General features: G+C 32.7%; 1 protein-coding gene across 5 annotated transcripts in view; it reads left to right on the top strand.

Moving 5' to 3' along the window:
* Positions 1–23,183, top strand: part of Kcnh7 (potassium voltage-gated channel subfamily H member 7) — a 460,547-nt gene that overhangs the window by 399,116 nt on the left and 38,248 nt on the right. For 4 of the 5 annotated variants that reach the window (XM_078017498.1, XM_021728984.3, XM_078017499.1 and 1 more), the window contains 2 exons: positions 2,374–2,573; positions 20,750–21,002. In XM_078017498.1, coding sequence (XP_077873624.1) covers positions 2,374–2,573; positions 20,750–21,002 — 453 coding nt within the window. The remainder of the gene's footprint in view (positions 1–2,373; positions 2,574–20,749; positions 21,003–23,183) is intronic. The other variant, XM_021729010.3, reaches the window with a different exon arrangement.

Below are 23,183 nucleotides of genomic sequence, written 5' to 3'. Positions count from 1 at the left end.
CCTGACCTTTCCCTTTTATGTAACTGTGTGGTTTAGGTAAAATAACTATCATTGATTATGTGCTCTCAGAATCTCTTTGCAGAGCATGTAATAGGTACTTTCTGGAAACATAACAGTACATAAAGATACATCCAATGCTATGCTTAGGATGCAAAATATACTTCCTACATGAGTCACAGGAATTAGTTTGTGACAAATATTGCTAATCTCTCCTTGCAACAATGTATTAATTGACTCAAATTAGAAAGAATTTAGGGCTGCTGATGCTTCTTATGGAAGGTATACCCTAAACAACTGATCTGCCTTAGAGAGAATTAATGTCTCTTGAACAGGCTAACTCAGCTAGAGATCTCCTGGATTAGTCTGGATTTCCAGAAAAACAGATCAATAGATGACAGATAAATAGATACAGAGATACCTAGAATTATTATAAAGAATTGTCCTAAGCATTTATGGTGGAGAAACAGTGGTATAATTTCATTCTGAGTCTGGGTACAAGTCCAAAGCAAGAGAATACTTATTTCCCAACACAGACATGCAGGCAGAGAGTGAGTTCTCCCTTATTTTGTCATTTTGTTCTGTTCACATGGATAAGATGAGGCCCACCCTGAGTGGGGAGTTCAATCTGCTTCACTTATCTACTGATTCAAAAATTAATTTCACCTGCACGTTGGTGCATACCTATAATCCCAGCAGCTCCAAATGTTGAGACAGGAGGATCCTGAGTTCAAAGCCAGCCTCACCAAAAGCAAGGCACTAAGCAACTCAGTGAGAACCTGTCTCTAAATAAAATACAAAATAAGGACTGGGGATGGGGCTTAGTTTGAGTGTCCCTGAGTTCAATCCCCAACACCAAAAAAATACAAAATAACAACAACAAATAGTTAATTTCAACCAAAAACACCTTCACAGACTCACCCAGAGTAATATTTAACCAGCTTATCTAAGCACACTGAGGCCTAGCCAAATTAAAAAAATTAAACCTTGTATCTCCTCAGTTTTCATCTCTTTAAATAAAAAATAAATAAATAAAAATTAAAGGGCTCCTCTTCTTTCCCAGGGATATTCTCTTGCTTTGGACTTCTATGACAAACAAGGAAGGTGAAAAACAAGCATAATATACAAATCATAAGATAAAAGCTGTGGAAAAAAGCAAATGCTCAAGAAAGCATAATGCTGCTGTTACTGCTTTTCCCACATGCACAGTATAGTGCTGTTCCAGTGCCTTACATACACATCAGCTCCAGGCTCCTGACAGATGCCCAAAGATATATATGTATACCTGTACCTAAATATGTATACACACACACACACACACACACACACACACACACATACACACACACACTCTATACCTAAATCATATATATATATATATATATATATATATATATATATACACACACACATACATACACACACACTCTGTACCTAAATCACCTGGTATATATATATCATATACCAGGTGATTTAGGTACAGAGTATTTCATTTTTAGGATCATTCTAAGTTAAAAACAAATACTACAAGGAAAAAAGAAAATACACAAAGACCTTATTTTAAATCCTAAAGATTTAGCTCAAGAAGTACTAATGAGAGTATTTTACCTAAGTAGTGAAAATATTGCAAGGGATAAAATAACACTTTCTTCCTATATGTAAAAGAACAAAAATGTATTCAATTTTTTTCTTAAAAATTAAACGATATGCATTTCCTAAGCCAGAGATATATTATTATGCAAAGAAACTGTGAATGTGAATTAGAATAAATTAAAAATCATATACAAATTAACACTCTAAAGAAACTTTAATCTTCTTTTAAAAATTAGTCATTACGCAGAAAATCCAAAGTTTTAAAAATAACCTTAAAATTTATAACAGACCTCTACTACTACAAGGTTAGATTTGAAGCTAAGAGGCAGAGATGTCACAATTTTAAAATTAATATTTAACTTTAATTCAAAAAGTGTTTTATAAATCCCTAAAAGATGTTTTTTCCCATGAATAATTTTTTCAGAAAAAAAATTATAGTAAGCCATAGCATGCCTTACTAAAAATACTCAAATGCTATATTCCAAACCCATTGCATCTCTAGTCAATGCTCCTGATCACAAGCTCATATTATTTAAAAAAATTGTATTTGTACTTTAATTTAGAATCCATGATGAGTTTTAATACTTTCCCTCTCTATTTATACCATTAAAATTATAAAAATTTCAAGTGTTACTAGTTTAATTTTTTTGCACATGGGCCAGTGGTAAATCTGCATAACTGGGCTGGCTGACATGATCAAAATCTACATGATTGATATCCTGAGAAGATATACTATACACATGTGTAGTGTTCCCCCATAACTTTGTTTTTTATCCAATCCAGCACTAATGTATGCAAGCATTTTTGGGAATGTTTCTGCAATTATCCAAAGACTGTACTCGGGAACTGCCAGGTACCACATGCAAATGCTACGAGTAAAAGAGTTCATTCGTTTTCACCAAATCCCCAACCCTCTGAGGCAACGGCTTGAAGAGTATTTCCAGCATGCATGGACTTACACCAATGGCATTGACATGAACATGGTATGTATTTCTGTTTCCCAAAACAGTGCTACAGGCATTAGAGCTATAGCCAAAATGAAAAAGCCAGTCTCACCAGCTTTGAATCCCTTGCTTTTGTTTTCTTCTCTCAGATGTTTATTTTCTCCCCTGGAGATAGTGTCTCATTCTCAATTCATGGCATTGCATGGTGCTATATCTAGTTATACTGTGTGGCAAAGGCATTATAACATGATGCAAACTGATATAACTGTGTGTTGTGGAGTTCCCACTTCTGGTTTAGAGAAAGTCTTGCTTTAGCTGGGACTTGGACTTTCAAAGTATGGCCTAATTGTCAGCATCCAAAAAAGTAGCTGAACCCTTGTGAAATTAAAATTTGGCAAGTAAACTGTAACAATGCCCCCAAACAGAGATCCAAGGTTAAATAAAACATTTTTTAAAAGTAGAACATTTAAAAATTTTTAGGAAAGATTAGGGAGCTTAAGCATGTTAAAAGCATTTTCTGATAGGAAGTTTCATGCCACTTTCAACAACATTTTTTCTATATTTTTAAACAATTAACTATGTGCCCTTTAAATGTACTTGGTTTAATGAATCTTTCATTTCAATGGGGAAATATGGATTCCTTCATATTTTTAAGCAAATTTGACATCTACAATCACTTATCACAACCCTACCTCCTGTTATCACTGCTCAAAAATCAATATTTATCAGCCTGCTTTAAAGGGCCTTTTATTAGTAGGGAAAAATGCAAAAATTCTTTTACTTGCTTTTTTGGTTTTAGAAGATGATTGTTACAGATAAATTATAGAACAAATTCAAAGTCAATGGCATATCATTGAGCTATAGGAAAAAGATTAAAATTTGGAGTTTTCCCATCCAGCTAATCCTCCATTGGGCAAGGATTCTATTTCTGAGAATTCTTCAGAAAAATAAAATCACTGACATTTAATTACATCAATTTTATAATATAAATTTTTGAAAGCAAAGCTACAGAATTTAGATTGATTTTTGTGTGTGTGTGATCAGCAAAATTCTAACCAAAAATCAAGTTTCAAAATTAGGAGTAATGGTGCAGGAAATATTGTAAATATTGCCCATTCATTGCTGTGGATAAGTTTATCATAGTTGCATGTAATTTATTTGAGAAATAAAGAATATACCATTTTAAAACTTTTAATTTGAAGAAGTAATCAACTTAGCACATTTCATACAAAACTGTAGCTTAATTCCATGAGTTATTTCCAATTATCCCAAAGTTCATTGTGAAAAATTCATTTGATAAATTCTCCCAAGGGAACACTTTAATCTTGCAAGAAAGAACATTTATATATTATTCATGTATATATTTTCATCAGTATGATTGTCTAATAAAAGCATCAGCATTCAAAACTTCTCTGGGAATCTCTACTGCTGGGTTGATGAAGCAGTGTCAAGAATTTTTAATCAAAATAAGTATCACTCAATTTTATTGTTCCACATTGCCAGATTATTTAAATAACAGTAGTAAAGCACTTATTTATTTTACCGCCCCCCATAAACTCTAATTTTATGACCATTTTTTTTGTGGTAAAGTCTACTTTGTGACAACTATTTACCTTTCATTGTTTTACTCTATTACCTATGAATATGGTTTATATACCACTTGCCTATTTACAATGTACTTATGAAAGATTTATCTCTTTCCTGTCTGCTTCACACCTTAACACATGGAATCACAACACCCACCGGTAAGAACAGGAGGTATTTATATCCAATTTAATTCTCGTGTAAATTGTGGAGAACACCCTTGTTATCTGTCAGGTTTAGAGCTTGTTAAATGATTTCCAATGTTAGCTTTGATCTTTTTTGCATGATGTAGCAGAGGAAATACAAAGCAAGAAACTGGGGAAGACAACCTGGAAGAGGCCAAGTTCAGAATAGTTATTCTTAAACTTAACAACAACTTGACCTCTATCTAATATTTATATACAGTTTCCCACTCCCTGCAAAGATTTACTTCTCTGCCCCTGTTCCCACTCTGGTAAAGGTTATGGGTATACGGTTTGCATTAGATAATTGTCATAAAGAAAATGTCATTCTATTTCATCACCCTCTATTTTCATGATGTAGGTGCTTTTCTTTCCTCTCATCTGCATGCCAGTATTACATGATCCTGGAGTGTGTGGGCTCTAAACCATGTGCCGCTGAGTCTTGCATGTGGTTTTGAGAACTTGACTTTGCACGAACTTCTCGTTTGTACACAGTGTCTACATTTCTCATTTTGTGACTGCAAAGTGAGTAAAAAAATCAAAGTTCAAGGTAACTGAAAACTCAGCAAATGGAAGATGCTTGCTTATTAAGCATGATAATGCAAAATAAAGTTGATTAGAGAAAACCAACTGTACTCCTAGTCTATTGAGAGGTTAAAAAATAAGTGGACTTTTTTTTTTTACCTCCAAAATCACATTGTTAAAATTCTTAAATCATGTCAATTTATCGTTAACTAAGCTATAATTTAATAACAGTTGAAGGTAGTCTAGATTTATGTATTGTGATACATGAAAATACATCAAATTGTTGTATTTTGCATCAGCATTCCATGTTATTTCATTTAAGTATGACCTTAAATATAATTTCTCATAAAACATTTCAGGTCATTTTTACTGTTAGTCATGTCCAAATAAAGTACAGCATTTCTGAACACACTGTAATAATTGACTTAAAGTTATTTTCATTGCATAAAAAATAGGGAAGAATTGACCTAAAAAGTGTGGCCATTTGTGAAAGCAATTGCCAGAATGTTCCAAAACTGAAAAAATTCTGGGAACAATGATTCCTTTAATTGAACCAATGGTTGAGTACAAAAGGAAAAGGGCCAGGATGATGAGGCCAGATTCTTTAGAGTCTGATTTCAGACTCTAAAGAATTATCTCAAAAATTAAAAATTATCTCAAAGATCTGCACAGGTTAATTCTGAAAACCTGTTTTCTTTTTACCTGCAGAAAATTTACTAGTTAGGAATGAGGAGATGCTTTCTCAGGTTAGGACTGATGGCTTCTCAAGGAATTTCCCTAAATCAAAGCCATATTTCTGACCCAGTCTGAAACTTTCTGAGGTTTGCCAACATTTAGTTACAATACTACTAAAATGATGAAAATAATCTTCCATGCCAGTATAGAATCAAGTGGTATCATGTCACACATAAGTGAATGAAGAAGAGTCTTGATGATTCATATATCCTTCTGGATGGAAGGAAGTAACCCATTTAAGACATAAATCACTTTGTAATTCAATATTATAATGGCATGGAAGAAAAGCCTCTATAAACATTTAATGCAGAATTTATTCCATACCAAAAAATACTGCCCAGAACCCTCACTGAGTAATGCCTGGATAATAGAAGAAAACACAGATAGGGAAGACCCAAATACAAGCTATCAGTTGCCTCTAATCTTGGACAAGTCACTTTACCTCTTCTGCAATGTCATTAAACTTTTTATTTTCAAGTATTTTTAAAGCACAATATTCAGATATGGTAAATGTGTAAAGCCACTATCATGAGAATTTTTCTTCCTGAAAATGGAGTTTCTAGTCTATCTGCCACCCATCTCCTCCCTCCCTGCTGTGAGCATCTGGGTCTCCCTTGTGGAACATCTGCTTCTGCATGGAGTATTATTCCAAAATTACTGGACTAGGTGGGTGGCAGAATTGTGATGGCAGAGAACCAAGGAGAACATTTCAGGTAAAGACGAGCAAAATCATTGAGGCATATATGTGGAAGAATATAAAGCAGAGTTTGACAAATCATCCAGATGAAACTTTATTTACTTATTTTTTTAGAAAGAAAGAAGAATAATTGATTGGGGTTTTTAGCCTGGGGCAATCATAGATGAAATTTTGAAAGGCATACATAGAAAGGAGTCAGAAAAAGAGCCTAATAAAAGGGATAAATTATTCAACAGTGTGGATAGAAAAGTTTTCTCTGAAGACCAACAGGGAAGACATGAGAAAAGGTGAAGATATTGGCATAGAGAGAAAACAACTCTTGTACTACATGGTGTAGCCTCCATGTCAAGCCGGAAGTAGATAGGTACCTGAGAAAGAGTTAAGTATGGGACAGGTGTAGAACTGAAAAGGGGAGGAATTTTTTGAGATTTCAATCAAGAAACAACATAGTAGGTTAAAAATACATAGAATCACAGTGGTATTCTGAGTGACATGCTATACAGTTGTAATGAGCCCAACAGAGCCAATCAAGGTGGAAAAGAGAATAGTAAATGATATACTGCTTAATATAAATCCTTATTTCTTAGACATGATTTCCAAGGAGCATAACGAACATTAAATCTAATGTTGCTTTACTTTCACAACTCTTTCCTAGTTTTCCCTGTTATCTGTCTCCATTAGTAACACAAACCTCATTTCTGCATCCATGATTTAGCTCTACTCCTTCAGAAACTTTGTTACACTCATTCTCTGCACATATGGAAATAACTTCATCTATGCCAGACCTTCATATTTGGATCAGTGTGTGTTTTGGTACACCATAGTGAAATGTATCGGTAGGCTCTTTCAGTTATGTTCAATTCAGCAACTCAGATTAAAAACAATACTTGTCATAATAAATCCCACACTAATATTAAAGTAAAATTTACAAAATAGCCTGGTTCATTTTTAACACTATATTGTTTTTAATCCTCCTTGACTTGTTCTAAATATCCTTTATTATACTGAAGTCCATAAATATTGTTGATTTAAAAAAAAAAACTTGACTGATCAGGCCAAGGTATCAAAGGTCTTTAATAAAATTTTTTAAAAGGATGCCCTCACATCAGACTTATTTAAAAAGGGGATAGAAAATTGTCAAAAACTTGCATTTAAATTAAAATGACCCACAGGACTAGTAAAATCTTTTGGTTTTCTATAAATAAATAACTACTTACCTTTTAGGAGTTGAATTTAAAAATTTTTGCACACTGCAATTGAGAGACTGTTTTTAATCTGCATTTTGATTGCTTGACAGGCATTGCCTGGTTTTGTGGAAATTGGATAGATAGTAAAATTTTGCACAGATAAGGAGTTCACTACTTTCACACAAATGGTCACTTTTTGAGGGGGAGTTTGTGGTTGTTGATTTTGCTAGAGATAAAACTCAGGGCCTTATACATTCTAAGCAAGTACTCTATTAAGTCCTATCCCAAGCCCTAAATTTGTCACTCTTGATCACCTATTGTAGCCAACCCCAAACAATTGGTGCTTAAGAAAGGGCAAAGTTCACCTGCCCTTTTTATTTTACACAAAAGCTGCCCATCTTAAAAACAAAAACAAACAAATAGCAACCCCACAGAGAACCATCTGGAACTCCCTGACATGAACAATATCAAGCTAAAGACAAGATCTGATGTTTTGAAGTCATGAATGATAGTTGCTCAGTCATTTTTCGAAAGTGATAATAATCACTTCATCCTGGTCTCCAACCACAATCAAGAAGGATTTATATACAGGTGGCATTATGCTGCTCCCACAAAAAGTGAGAAAGTCTTTTTTCAGTGATGAGATCTGACTTTTCACAACTCCTGAGCCAACAAAAGTAAGAACAGCATGACTTGGGGCTGGGCATATGATAAGCAGTCATTGCAGAAATCTGCTTAGGCACTGGACACATTCTGGCTTCAGTTTCTCCATCTATTGCAAGTCTTACTCTTGAAATAGTAGGAAGGTGGATATTATGTCTCAGACTGTTTTTAAACTCCTTAAAATAATGGTCCTATTTGAACAGGAGTCCAACGTGCAATTTCTTATGCCAAAGGAGATGACATATTTTAAACTGCTTTCTTTGAAAAGGTAAGAGCAAGGGAGTAATTTAAACTCAATTCAATTTCAGTTCCCTTGTTCAACATGGAATAAATCAATCATAAACAATAGAAAAAGATCATCAAAGTTCACTTATACAATATTCTTTGGAAATATGATTTTTAAAGAGTCTTTTAGTCTAAATCCTAGAGTAATCCAGAATTTCTCAAGCTTAATAGAATCAAGACACCACAATTTTCCCTAAAATAAAAGCCCAGTATTTTCTTCACTGGAAGATATACCCAGCAGACTGGAAATTTATATTAATAGATTTGTAAATATTTATCTATTATGTCAGGTTTCTTAGTATTTTTAAGGATTAAAGTAAGCAAAAGCCTTAAGGTATCAATAGCTCAAGAAATTTATAAATATTTTAATTGCTTCTCTTGGTTTAAACATAGTCATGTGAATGAGAATGGATGGGAAAATATATAATTATTACAAATTATATGCTAGGTATATCTGTGGAACCTCTCTCAGCATTTTGGCTCCTATTGGCCAGATGGCTCCAAAATGAACTCTGCATTTACCCTTTTTTATTGGTGGAAGAGTGTCCATCATCTTTGTTGGCACATTTTTAACCCTTCAGAGTTATGCTAAACTATTTATATTTACACTGAAATTCATTTTACACTCCAGTGGTAATGTTCTATAAGCATGCTCTACAACCCTTGTAGAACTAAAAAGTGTTGTCTTTAGAAATACCTAACTATAGTGGGAAGATAAGGTCAAGACTCACTCCACATCTGTATAATTATTTTACTTGAATAATTATTTATCTCTAGTCCTCACCCAATTCTGTACAGTGAATCACAGAAAATGAGGAAACTAGGAAAATGAGGTCCTGGCAGTATTTTTTATGATGGGACCTTTAACTCAGAGTCTGACTTTATCTGCTTTGCCTGTGAGTTATTCTTAATATTTCACAGTAGATAACACCCACACTGATGTCAGAGCTTTATAATAAAACAGTTCCATTGATTAAATATCCAAAGAATGGAGGAGCATATGATGCCAGAAAAATAAAATGCTACAGGATACAGAATTTCGCAAGCAGAACTAATAAAAGGGAAATAAAAGTATATAGGCTTGTTTGGATAAAAGACATGGAGATATTCTTGAAGTAAAGCATAGGGGAGGCATATGCATAATGGTCAGAATCAAGACAAGCAAAACAGATACACATGCAACACACCCAGTAGTGACTTGAATAGGTTTACACTACAGTTACACATCATTTAAAGGCCACCGTTCTTAAGAATGAGAAAGCATTATGTGGAATTTTAACTCAGTACATTTCTTTTCATTCTTACCCATCTTACCACACAGAATTGGGACCCATATATGCTTTTAATTTCCTATTGAACATAACAAATAGTTCCCATGGCTTTTATACTAGCAATTCTTAGAAAGAAATTACTTTAATCATTGAAGAAAAATTAAAGGGAACAGTAAGACCTAACATTTATTCAAAGTGAAATTTTAGAATCACTGTAAGTAATCAAACAGTATAAGAACTTGTTTCAAAGTGATTAAAAATTACCTTAGACCTTTATACTCATAGATAACTCTCAAATATATCATAATATCTTGGTAACCACAATCATTTCCTCTCTCTCTCTCTCTCTCTCTCTCTCTCTCTCTCTCTCTCTCTCACACACACACACACACACACATATCCCTACATGCCTACATATAGATTTTACATGAATTAAATCATAACATCTGTGTTTTTTTATAAAAGGGGATTTCTTAAGCAATATTTAAAAGAGATATAGATGAATGTATAATTATACATAGACATACACACACCCATAAAATTGCCAAGGATGGCCTCAAATTTGTGATCCTCCTGCCTCAGCCTCTAAAGTAGCTGGATTAATATGGGTTACAGGTATTCACCACCATACTTGGCTCTTACTAATACTTTTATTTTGTGTGTAGATTCCCATACAAGGTTTTCTGAGCTAAAGATTGTATTTTTAATTTTAATAGCTCTTGTAAGATTATATTCCAATAGTGTTTCGTAATTTACATTACTACCAATTTTGGCATTTCCTCCTCTTCCCTTTACTAAAGTTCTTTTCAATTTTGCTGGTTTAAGGAATATGTGAGAAATAGTTGTCACTATAATGGCATTTTCCTCGTTACAATTAAATTTGATCATCCCTTTGAAAAATTTAAGTGACACTATATATAACACATAATATGTGATATATACAGTAGATAGTATAGTGTCATTTGAATTTTTATTTTATGAATTACATATTCATGGCTATGTTATTTTTTATCTTTTTCTTACTTTACAAGAACTCTTTGTAAATTATATATATACATATATTAATGTTTTATCTGTGATCTACATTATAAATTGTTCTTTTCAATATTTTGATTCCATTTAACAGATCTTTTGAATAAAAAAATGTTGTGATTGTTTTTATTTTTAGTATGATTCCATGAGTCAACTTTTATTATATGATTCAGGAATCCTTTCATATTTTATGAAGGCCCTACTATGTACATAAGTAGTCTCATAGATTTTCCTTAAAATTTTGTTATATGACGAAGAAAACCTTATAATCTGAAATCTATTTTCTTAAATGATTTCTTTTACATGAATAGAAGTTAGCACTGGTGGGATTTATTACATAAGCCATTTTCCATTTAATTAAAATACTGTTATAGATTAAATTATAAGATATAATTGAGATACACATCTAGACTCTTAAGTCTGCTCAATTTGTCCAATTCTATTATAACAGTAATAGCTTATCCTTTGTGGCTATATACCGTGGCTTAATAGTTGATAATTTATTAATCTTATTTTTCTTTTTCTAGGCTATTTGAGAGCTTTTAGTCTTCCACATAAAATAGATGATTATTTTTGTTCAATTGCAATATACTTCATGTTGAACTTTTGAGACAACCCAAAGGTCAAATTGCTAAATCTGGCTTAAAAGAATAAAATGTCATAACCAGTAACAAGATTTACAAATAATCTCAAAGGTATTAAACATCATGAGGCATAAACATATAGACCTTTCTTCCCATATTAGTGTGAATTCTGGCTCAGATTAAACAAAGTATGTTAAAATTGATGTAAGTGATGATATAAAGTACATGATGATACAACACTTTAGCCAAAAGAAACTTATGATAATTAAGCACATTTTCTACTCTGTACATCACATAGCTCACATGACATTTTTCAGAAAATCTATGAATCTATTGACAAAAGGTTTGTATGGCATAAACAATTTAGACTAGATATATCTTGATGAAAACACTGCACAGATAGGAACTGCCCCAATAACAAATGCCTTAGTATGCTTATCAGGAACAGGTCACTAATGTTTGTCATTAGCTGGTTATTTTTTTCCCCCCAAGGTGTTCGTCAGGAAAAATACAGAATGAATTATAAGCCTTTTATAATTTACTTTTTGTAAATTTTATGTTTATTTTTATAAATTTTGGAATTTCAGTGTTCAGTTCTTATGTTAGTTGCACATTAAAAGGATCTGAAATATTTTGAACAAATCTCATTGCTTCATAAAAATTGCTTACAGCAAATTTTGAGCATCAGTTTTTTGTATGACTACTCTAATATGTAGCAAGGGAGAGAATCAGTGATTTATGACTTAAAAAATAAGCTTACCTTCCATAAGTTTTATCATTTTCTTCCCAGAAACTCTCACCTTTATTATTAAAATTATCATTAAAATATGTATAGCTTAGTTCATCAAATGAAAAATTCCATAAATTTCTTCTTTTACCTAGTTATGAATAATATGGAGTTAAAAAAAAAAGCAAACCTATGTTCTTTCCAACCACCTAAACAAATTGCATCATTCTGACAAGATTTTTTTTTTCTTCTTTAGCTTGGTTCTCTTTAGTTTGCTTTGATTTGCTTTGAGGGGAGTTCTCTTAAAGATTTAATAACCAGAAAAAGGAAATAAATTCATCATTTAAAAAAGATAACTATTTATTAGCTTTTTAATTCACTAGAAACTCCAAAATAATTTTAATAAAAATGGCTTCACCGTTATGACTAATATTTTTTAAATATCCTTACATTCTTGAAATAATCTTATTTAAAAAGAGATTTTTAAAAAAAATATGTCTGATTTTACTGATTTGTGATTTTTTAGGATTTTGCATCAACTTCGCTACCATATTATAATGATTATAATATTATAATATATAATTTTGCATCAAAATCACTGTAATATTATAATGATTATAATATTATAATGACCAATGGTTATATGGTCTTTAAACATTACAAAGGAAATGTAAACTCATTTGGTTCTGGTAATTTTAATAGTAGTCACCATTCCTACTCTAATGTGTTAATTATTCTACTTTAGGTGATATTGGTGATTTCTGTCTTGTCAAAAACTCATCCATTTCATTTCAGCTTTCAAAGATTTTTGCATGTAGGTTTCTCTTACACTACATTTATCTTTTCTGCTTCAGCACACACATCTGCTATCTCACTCCCAAACTTGTATATTTTTGTGCTTTCTTCTTTCCTTAAACAGCTTGTAGAAAGATTAACATTTTTATTGTGTCTTTCTTTCTTTTTAATATTTAATTGATTTTATTTTTTAAATACATGACAGTGTAATGCATTACAATTCTTATTACACATATAGAGCACATTTTTTCATATCTCTGTTTGTATATAAAATATGTTCACACCAATTCATGTCTTCATACATGTATTTTGGATAATGATGTCCATCACATTCCACTATCATGGCTAAACTCCTGCCTTCTCCCCTCCCCTCCCACCCCTCTGCCCTATCTAGAGTTCGTCTATTCCTCCCATGCTCCCCATCCCTACCCCATTATGAATCAGTCACCTTATATCAGAGAAAACATTCAGCATTTGTTTTTTGGGAACTGGCTAACTTCACTTGGCTTATTTTTTATTTTTGCCACTGTTCTTTTCTTTTTTGGCTTGTGCTTTCAATAATTTCCCATTTCATATTTTGGATTATCCTATTATTTACTTATCCTATTATTTTTAAAGACTTTTAATATTAAGGTATTTCATTGTTTACATCTATATTTTCTAATAATAAAGAAAATAAAAGTAGGCATTTTCCTTTAAATAGAAATTTCTCTATGGTTCCACAGGTTTTGATATGAAATGTTCCCCTTTATTACTTTCCAAAGTGTTTCTTCTTTAATCAAAAGATTATCATATTATGGTTCCTGTTTACAAGTACTTCTGATTTTGCAGACAATTTTTGGATTTTTTTCTCTCTTTTTGGATTATAATTATAGTTTATGGACTAAAGTATTTCTATTTTTCAAGTACATAAGAGCCCACATCTAATTCAGATATCTTAAAATTAACTTTCCATTATAAAACATTTTTAAAGATTTCAGCTTCCCATTATTGGGAAGGAATACATTTCCTTTCTTTTTGCAAACTGTTATTGTTTTATGTATTATATGATTGAATTGTGTAATTTCACTACACAGCTGGCCTAAATAGGTACTTAAACATAAAAGATGTATTACAATATTGGTGGAAGCAGAAATGTACAGAAACAACTGTACCTGGAACCTTCAGAGAACCAAGTAATAGGCAATACAATTATGGGGTGGGGGCATTATTGGGTGAAGGAAGACAACCTTCTATTTTGAAAGCTTTTACCATTTTTTAAAAAAATGAACAATAACAGATATAGCTATCGCTTTTCATAGAAAACAACTGCATTTATTTTTGTTTAGCCTTAAATTTTCTTTTCCTTATTTTTTTTGTTGTTGTTTGTTTTGTTTTGTTTGTTTTTTGTTGTTTGTTGTTTGTTTGTTTTGTTTTGTTTTTGTTGTTGTTGTTTGTTTGTTTTGTTTTGGCACAGGGAATTGAACCCAGGGCACTTTACCAATGATCTACATCCCCAGCACCACTGCTCCCATCCCTTTTTAAATTTTGAGATAAGTTCTAAGTGGTGATGCTGGCCTTAAACTTTCCATCCTCTTGTCTCAGCCTCCCAAGACACTGAGATTACAGGTGTGTGCCATTGCACACAACTTGCCTTAAATTTTCTGATGAACAAATACCCCAACAAGTAAAAAACCAACAAATGAAGTAAACAGGAAACATTTTTTGATTCTCTATACTGTTAGAAACTTTAGAAATTCAACTTAATGGACATCTACGGCAAGTCAAAATAGTTGAAGAATCTCTGGACTAAGTTTGGAATCATAGTTCTTTCACAAATAAAATCCCTTAATGTATTGTGGTATTGTGACTTGGCTTTAATATTTAAAAAATGGGATGAATGCTACTCTTCATTCCTCATAAAATTTAATGATTCAAGCAAAACAAAAATCATTCTAAAATATGATGCATGAGAAATGTTTCTGGAATCATCAAATCATCTCAAATTTGAGATAATGTTTTAAGTTAAAGGTGATATTTTAAAACATTCTTTTTATCACTTGGCAGAGGGCACTTTCTTTCTTACTCTGTAAACAAGCTCAAGTTATCTATAATCTATTAATTTGGAAAGAACTATTTGCAAACATCTACCTGAATCCCCTGTAGTCATATTCTGTTCATCCTTTCCACTACCAACTCTCTCAATTAATTGAGTAGGGATAAAGAGGAGAGATCCTGAAACTGTTCCTCCAATGCTGATCCCTCCTATTCACCTTAAAACCATAATGGTTTCCAAGGTTTCCCCTGAGATCTCATTTCAGAAATTCTGAGGCACCCTTTTTTAAGTCTGGCTTTTGCTGAATTAGCAGAAGGACTTCAGAGCCTGGGTAACTAGGACATGTGTGTAAAAGCAATAAATCACATCAGCCCACACAGCATTGCCCACACTCTGATTTGTTCTTACCCTAATTTGAATCAGTTTAAAGTTTACATTGCCTTCTGAAAAGAAGTAAATATGTCACAGTTATGCTTTTAGCTGGAGTTGTGGAAAAGGAAGGGGAAGATGTAGGAAGGATTTCTTTTCATTTTACAAGGAACCTTTACTAGTACCAAAACCGGTTCAGGATTTATGTTCTCGTTATCCATGTCCATGTATGATGGAGTTTTGTTCTCCCATATGCTTTATTTTCTAAGTGATATAAACTTTATGCTAAATGTTGATAATTTATATCCAAAAATTTATTTTCTCAATGTTTATAAATATTCCCACAGTCATGTATTTCACAATACTCTATTTTCCCAACAATATATCCAGACACAATGGCCTTATACAATAAAATAAGTTCTTATTCTTACGAGCTGCATGAAGCTAAAATAAGAAAGTAGATGCTGAAGCAATTTAAGCTTCAACTAGGGTAAAATGTATATGTGGGTTAAAACTTCTTACAGAGGCCACCCGTTATAATCAGTGGCTAAATTGTAGTATAAACATGAAATCACCAAGGACACATGAAATATATGTGTTATTTCTTAATGCCTAACCATAGAAATAAATATGACCTGGAATTATATAGAAATAACACAATCCATGCTGTTAGGACATTTCTGTTAACTTCTACAAATGGAAAAAAGTAAGCTTCCTTGTCTTACAAGTGCTAAAGATTTATCAAAAGAAATCAATGATTCTATCAGAATCAGGAAATGCTATAAAATATTAAAACCGTACTGTAAGGCAGAGCTTAAGACTTAATATATTACTTGCATAATCTATTTGATAATCATGCTTAAGGTTTAGTGCTTCACAGGGAGTGTTAATTTGTGTTTTGATTGATCCTAATTTGTCAAGATTTAAGTACATTTAATGACCCAGAGAATTTCCCTAGAAAATTTCCTAATGACAGTTAACACAGCCACCAAAGTTGTACATATGATTAATCTGCTATTTAGGGGAACCATTTGCCACACTCTGACTGTCTTTCTAAATGTGCTCTGTTCTGCCTGCCTCTGGGAAATTTCCCCTTTATAGCTACATTAAACGAAAGGAATAAAAAACATTATTACAATATAAACCAACTTTCTATACTATCAGGCTATGAGATATATACTAGAGAATACATTTTGATTTATTTCAAAACAAATACAATACTATGAAAGAAACCTGGAGAGGGTTTTGGTAAAAATTCAACTATTGGCACTCTTCCAAACACAATCTAGAAAGTGTACCCACCATGAAAGAGTATTTTGTAATCAGGCTGAGAAACAGAAAATATTGAATATTGTGTCTTAAATTTGAGGAAAGAATAACAGCTTATTTTCAATATATTGTGAATATTTAACTTTTTTTAGAAATCCTTTTCTATCGGCAGCCAGGTAAAATTTGATTAAGGAAATAAATACCTCTTTTTTCTTCTTGAAATGTGAAATAATAAAGACATGTCCAAAACAGAAAAAAAAATCCACTAATTATAATATTTCTCTGATCAGATGCCACTGATTAAAAATCAGACATAGTTTTTAAATTAGATCTGTCATATGCCTGAGTTAAACTTCTTTTTCATTAGTGCCCCAATAAATAAAATAGGTAGCATAATTTTTTTATTAGTATAAATTTATAAACTTATATTTTAGGATTTATTGATTTAAAAGTTAATGAGACACACACTTCAATTAATATATTTTATCAAGTTAGATGTTTCAGGCTTACATTAACTTCAGCATTCATTCATTCCTAAATATTTTTGATTGTTTTTCAGTATACATAAAATTTTAATTTGCACACTACATAATTGCCAATAGTAATTTTATGCCACTGTGTGTCAGCATACTTAGCTTTTAGAGAAGTTCAACATGACGTTGAGTACTTCTGAATTAATGTTTGGTAGCTGTTTATTATGTAATCATTTTATTCTCCCTTTGTTTTATGTGACTCCTTTAATGAGTGTTGTTTGATTTATGTATGCTATCTTGCTTCATTGTTATTGTTGGGTTGTTCATATTCAAATGTCTTTAAACTGGGGTTCATATAATACTAAACTAGTTCAATGTTATCTCTTACTAAGTTTCTATTAAGTGACTGATGTAACTAAATTAAGAATATTTCAGAGAAAATTAGTGTAGAGCTAACACCACACAAGCATTCCTTAATCTATACAAGCTCACATGAGCTCTGTGTAACTTACCCCTGGAAATGAAGGCTGTATGACTCTTCCAATGTTATGTAACCTTTTGCCATGGGTGTCACCTCTAATAGAATGAATGTAGTGAGCTGAGGACATTTAACAAAGAAATACTTTTGCATGTACCCGTAACGTTTTGTGGGTGATTTCAAGAATACTGGAATTCTAAGAACATATTTGTAAATTTATTTTCTTAACTGCATACTTTCAAAAAGGATTTAAGACAGTGAAAATCTAAGTGTAAGTAGCCAGGACTTTTAAGAAGGCAGAAATAGGAAACAAGAACACAGCGAGATGCAAGAAAACAGAGTTCTTAAATTGATGATACATGGAGCATAAAGCATTTAAACTCTGCTGAGTCAATAGAAAACAAAACTAAGTGGACAATTTCCTAACCAGGAAGACCAAAGAAAAAAAAACTAGTAAGCTTTATGTCACTCAATTTCCAGCAAAAGAGAACATACCAGTTCTTCAGGAACAATAAATTTGGGTGACAAAAAAAAAATGATGTCAAAGGCAAATCACTTATTAGCTATCTACTATGTATCGGATGGTTTATATACCTCATCATATCTAATTGTGGCAAAATTCTGTGAAGTTGATGTGATCAATTTAATTTTAAAAAAGAAGCAACTGAGTAGGGCACAGTGGCACACACCTGTAATCCCAATGACTCAAGAGGCTGAGGCAGGAGAATCACATGTTCAAGGGTAGCCTGGGCAACTTAACAAGACTCTGTTACAAAATAAATAAATAAATAAACAAATAAAAATAGGGTCAGGGATTAGTTCAGTGGTAGAGCATTCCTGAGTTACATATACACACACAGACACACACACACACACACACACACACACACACACACACACACACACCAAGGGAGAAAAAAAAATGAGTCTGTGAGAAGTTAAGTAACTCAACCAGTCATACAACTGGTAAGTGACAGAGCTAGGACTTTAGCTCATGCCTGACTCCATAGCTTATATAACACACTCAAAGAAATAAGGAACCTCATCTCCATATCATCTCTGCCTTCCAACTCAAAGCATGCTTACACGTATGTGCATACACACACACACACACACACACACTCAATTTTTTAAATTCTATAACCAGACTAATATACACAGTGTGTCTTCAGGGAAAATGCCAGAAACAGCAGCTATATGCTCATTAATTAAATATGTTTAGAGTTACAACATATTTCCTCATTTATGTGAAGTATAAAAAACCTTCTTGAACCTTATTACAACTGTGTCTTAAGAGAAAGATGAACATATCTAATTTGTTACTTGGTGTAACACTCTATTCATCTTTATATGTGGTCATTTGTGAACAGTGGTGCTTCAGAGAGATGTAAATCATATGTGGAGGCCAGTTACTTAGAATATTTTTCTCCTATACAACGTTCAACTAAAGTGACATTTCAGAAAACAGTGTCCAAACTTAGTTCAAATCTAGTCTGGCAGCACAAGGATCCACTGTGGTAGTTTAGATGGTAAAAGGGATCAGTGACCTAGAGGATTGGTTCCATGAGAATAGCTAAGTTGATATAGGATTCCATCCAAGAGTGGGGGAAAAAATCCCTGACTTTGGATTCAAAATTGGCCAAAAGTAGGCAAGTCTAATTGGTGAGGTCTTCAGTCCAAGCAAGCAAATTGGGCAGAATCCAATAAAAGAGAGCAAGACTGAGTTACTGGTCAGGCAAGAGTTTGCAGATGAGTGCCCAGGAACCCAGGAAGCCAGAGAAGGACTCCTTGCTTTTAGACCTGAACCAGGTGGAGAATCTTCAGGATGAAAGTATGAGTGGCATAGAGGTGGTTGAGCAGTTTCTTACAAATGGCATGCTATTTGTTGATAACTTATGGCTAATTTCAAAGGCTCTTATTCATGGAAAAGAAACAGATGGGTGAAGTGACTTGCACAAGAGTCAACCTATGGCAATTCATAGCCAAAATTCATTTCCATGGCTTATCCTCTACCCATTTTTGTAGGTAACTCCATACAACAAAGAAAACAAGAGCAGACGATTATGACTGTTGGACTTTATACCTCTTAGTGATTCTTTCATGTTATATCACAATTACATTACATGATGATCCTATCAAAGTAGAATCTCTATAGCTGTTTGAATATTGAAAATATAAATAATTGTAAGTTTACTCAAATATGATTTAATTTGAAGTTCCTCTTTTGGCCAGATATATTTGAATTGCCTTAAAAACAATTCATGATTACTTTTAAATTTAATGTGCTATAATTAAAATAGCATACCAAAGTTGAACAAAAAAATCCCAAAATTGCATTATTCTACTATAAATTGCACTGTGTAATTCCCCCTCTTTCCATCTCAACACATACTATTTATACTGGCAGGAGAAAGTCAACATAAAAATCAAAATCTGCATGTGACTCCTAAAATAGCAAGACACAAAAAAAGCAGGAGTTGAGTGTCTTCAACCCGTTGTATCCTGGGAATTTCATAAAAATAACAAAGTTTTATTCTGTTCAAATTGAGTAGCACTTGTCACAAGATATTGTTTAATCTCTTCCACAAGTTTTAAATTAACCACTGAATAGATTGTCAAAACAGTAGCACTTTAGAAGTTTATGTATGCACTGTAAATGCCTGCACAATTTCCATTTCTGGGAATTAAACTACACTTTTAAAGTATGTTTGCTCTTCTCCTTTCCTTTCTCTATTTTCAATGCTTATCAAAATATTTAATATTAATAATGTATATAGGAAACATAAATAGCCACATACTGTTAAACTAAGAGCACTCCATGGTATATGACATTTGCAAATACCATGGTTATTCCAGGATCAACATTTTTAGTAATTATAACTCAGATATATCCCATAGATGGCAATCTAAATTGACTTGAAATTCCTTAAGAAGGTTGATTATCTTTCTAGTTGTATTGCCTTTCATTAGTTATGTCTTATTAATTGTCACATTGCATTACATCTGTGCACGGTATGATACTGAATAACATGATGCAGGGAGAAGAAGCAATGTGAAAAGTTGTAGGCATAACATTTTAATGAGACAGCATTTGTGTTGAGTCTGAATGCCTGCAGTTAATTCAGAGAAGGAGTATTTGAATTAAAATTTCTGACATGTTTAGCAAACTTAGTATTCATTGAGGTAGGCGAGGTAGAATCATTGTAAGAACTCCTGTGTGACAATGACTACACCTGCAGTTCTGTGAGCAAGAAATGTATTTTATTTCAGGTTGAGGTACCTCGTGCACTGGTAGTATGAAACTCTTTATTTTTTTTCCTTCAGGTCCTAAAGGGTTTCCCAGAATGCTTACAAGCTGACATTTGTCTACATCTGAACCAGACTTTGCTACAAAACTGCAAAGCCTTTCGGGGGGCAAGCAAAGGTTGCCTTAGAGCTTTGGCAATGAAGTTCAAGACCACTCATGCACCTCCTGGAGACACCCTGGTTCACTGTGGGGATGTCCTCACTGCACTGTATTTCTTATCCAGAGGCTCCATTGAAATCCTTAAAGATGACATTGTGGTAGCTATTCTGGGTAAGTGTTTCAAAGCTGAACAGTGACAAATTCTGGTATTAGCTATTGCAATAAATAGTTTAAAATGATAGCTAAAAGGACCAATATACATTTTTATAAGGACTCTTAATTCTGGTTAGTAATTTTAAAGTTTTATTTAAAAATTCCATTCAAATCAAATTAACATTGCAGAAAATATATTTGCTTCACTGTCTCACTTTTTCTCCAATGTGTAAAAGCTTCCATGATTCTCTTGGGTTCTTGGCACCTACTCTCGTCTTTGAGGCCAAATATATGAAAATAGTCAGCATTTTTCTTTTCATGTTAGACAATCTTGGCTTCATGCTTGATCCCTTAACATCTTAAAATAAAATATATAATGTTGTAGACATACTTGTCTGCATATGCCAATGCCCTGTCATGAGCCAGGTTTACATTTTGATGAATTTCACATATTTACTATGTCAGTAGAAAAGAGAAGATAACAGAAAGAAGCCAGAACCCTTAAACTTTAAGTCTCACTCTCCCCATGACAGCACTGATCCCAAAGTCTGGGAAAACTTCATTTTTCCCTTCTTGATTAAATCCATCCCCCTTTTAATAATGAGCATGAAATGCAGTGGTTTCCTGTCACCCAATTCATAATATTCCTATATGATTGTTAGCTCCCAAAGGACAGGGATGTTATCTGGTTTCTCTTTTGTTGTGTAGAACCAGAGTATGGCACAGCAGATGATCTAAACACATGAAAGAAAATTTTTGAGTGGTCCCATATATATTTTAATAATTTTGTTAATATTTTACTCAAACTGACCATGTATGCAATTTGGTTTCCTATCCAATAAGCAAAGACTAAAAACATTTTAAATCACTTCAAGGCCACTCAATGAAGTTAGGATTGCATAGCTTTGACCTTGGCAGCCTGTCCTGATATGTTGCCAGGGATGGTGCATGTTTCCTATGTTCCTATTCTTCAAAACAGCCAGCCATAGCTTCTGTGAAAAGGTAACAAGCTTTCTTGTATTATAAAATAGTAATTACAGAGTGCTGCTAAGCTGTCAATGTGGCTTACTCTTTGCTCATTTATATCCATATAGATGAATTGAAATATAAAATCCATGCTAATTCAGTTCGGAGCTTTTTAAAAACATAATATCCATATTGAGCTCTCAAAACTAAATAATTTCAAGATATTCCATTTTTCTTTTCCCATTTCACCACCTAAAGTCCTCACAAATTATGATTATTTGTTTCATTTTTAAAAGACTGGTGTTTTAAGCTATGGTTAATGCCTTCACTTCGATGTCATTATTTTTAATATGGTGAAGATATGCTATTTTGAGGATTTAGTGGTGGAGCTCGCCTAGCATGTGCAAGGCCCTGGGTTCAATCCTCAGCACCACATAAAAATAAATAAATAAAAATAAAGGTATGTGTCCAACTAAAACTAAAAAAATAAGTATTTTTTAAAGACATGCTATTTTGACTTCTTCCCATTAAATTCTCATTTAAAATAAGAATATTACAGCATTTTTGACTAATTAGAATTTATTATATAAAAGACTTTGATAGCTTTCTTGGTGGGATATACATGAGTTAGCCACCAAAAACTAAAACAATATACACAGGAAGTTTTTTCTTAAATATGAAAAAAGCTTCAGGGTAGTTATAAGAAAGAACTATTTTATGTTATCATTAATGATCTTACAAGTAATATATCATCAGGTGATCGATCGGTCAGTATTTGTTAAGTATATACATCATATAAGTACCTTGATGTTCAAAAACATACAAATGGCACAACATTTGGGGGAAATATTGTGAATAAAAGATTAAATCATCAGATGTAAAGACTTCAGATTTTGAAGTCAGAATGCATGGAATTTACTCCTGGCTACTCTCTCCCTCCCTCTACTTCACCCAACTAAGTTGACCAACTAAATTTTACCTCTTTAATACTCTTTCTGTATTAACAAAATTTGAATAATAATTACAAATTTCTTCCTGAATTTTTGGGGGAATAAAACACAATAGTGCATCTAGGTATTTGATAGAGCACCTGGTAACTACTTAGTTCTCAAAAACTATTTGTTGCTGTTGCTGTCATTTGTGTACTTATCATTGAGCAAGACTTTAAAAATCAGTTGGCATGTGTCTAGGCAGAAGTGATGGGAGGGCTCATCATTCAGAAGCCAGACTGAA

The sequence above is a fragment of the Ictidomys tridecemlineatus genome, chromosome 7 (genome assembly GCF_052094955.1).
Source record: "Ictidomys tridecemlineatus isolate mIctTri1 chromosome 7, mIctTri1.hap1, whole genome shotgun sequence".
Lineage (NCBI taxonomy): Eukaryota > Metazoa > Chordata > Mammalia > Rodentia > Sciuridae > Ictidomys > Ictidomys tridecemlineatus.
Note: the sequence above shows the minus strand (reverse complement) of the source record. Positions and strands in the feature narration are given on the sequence as shown.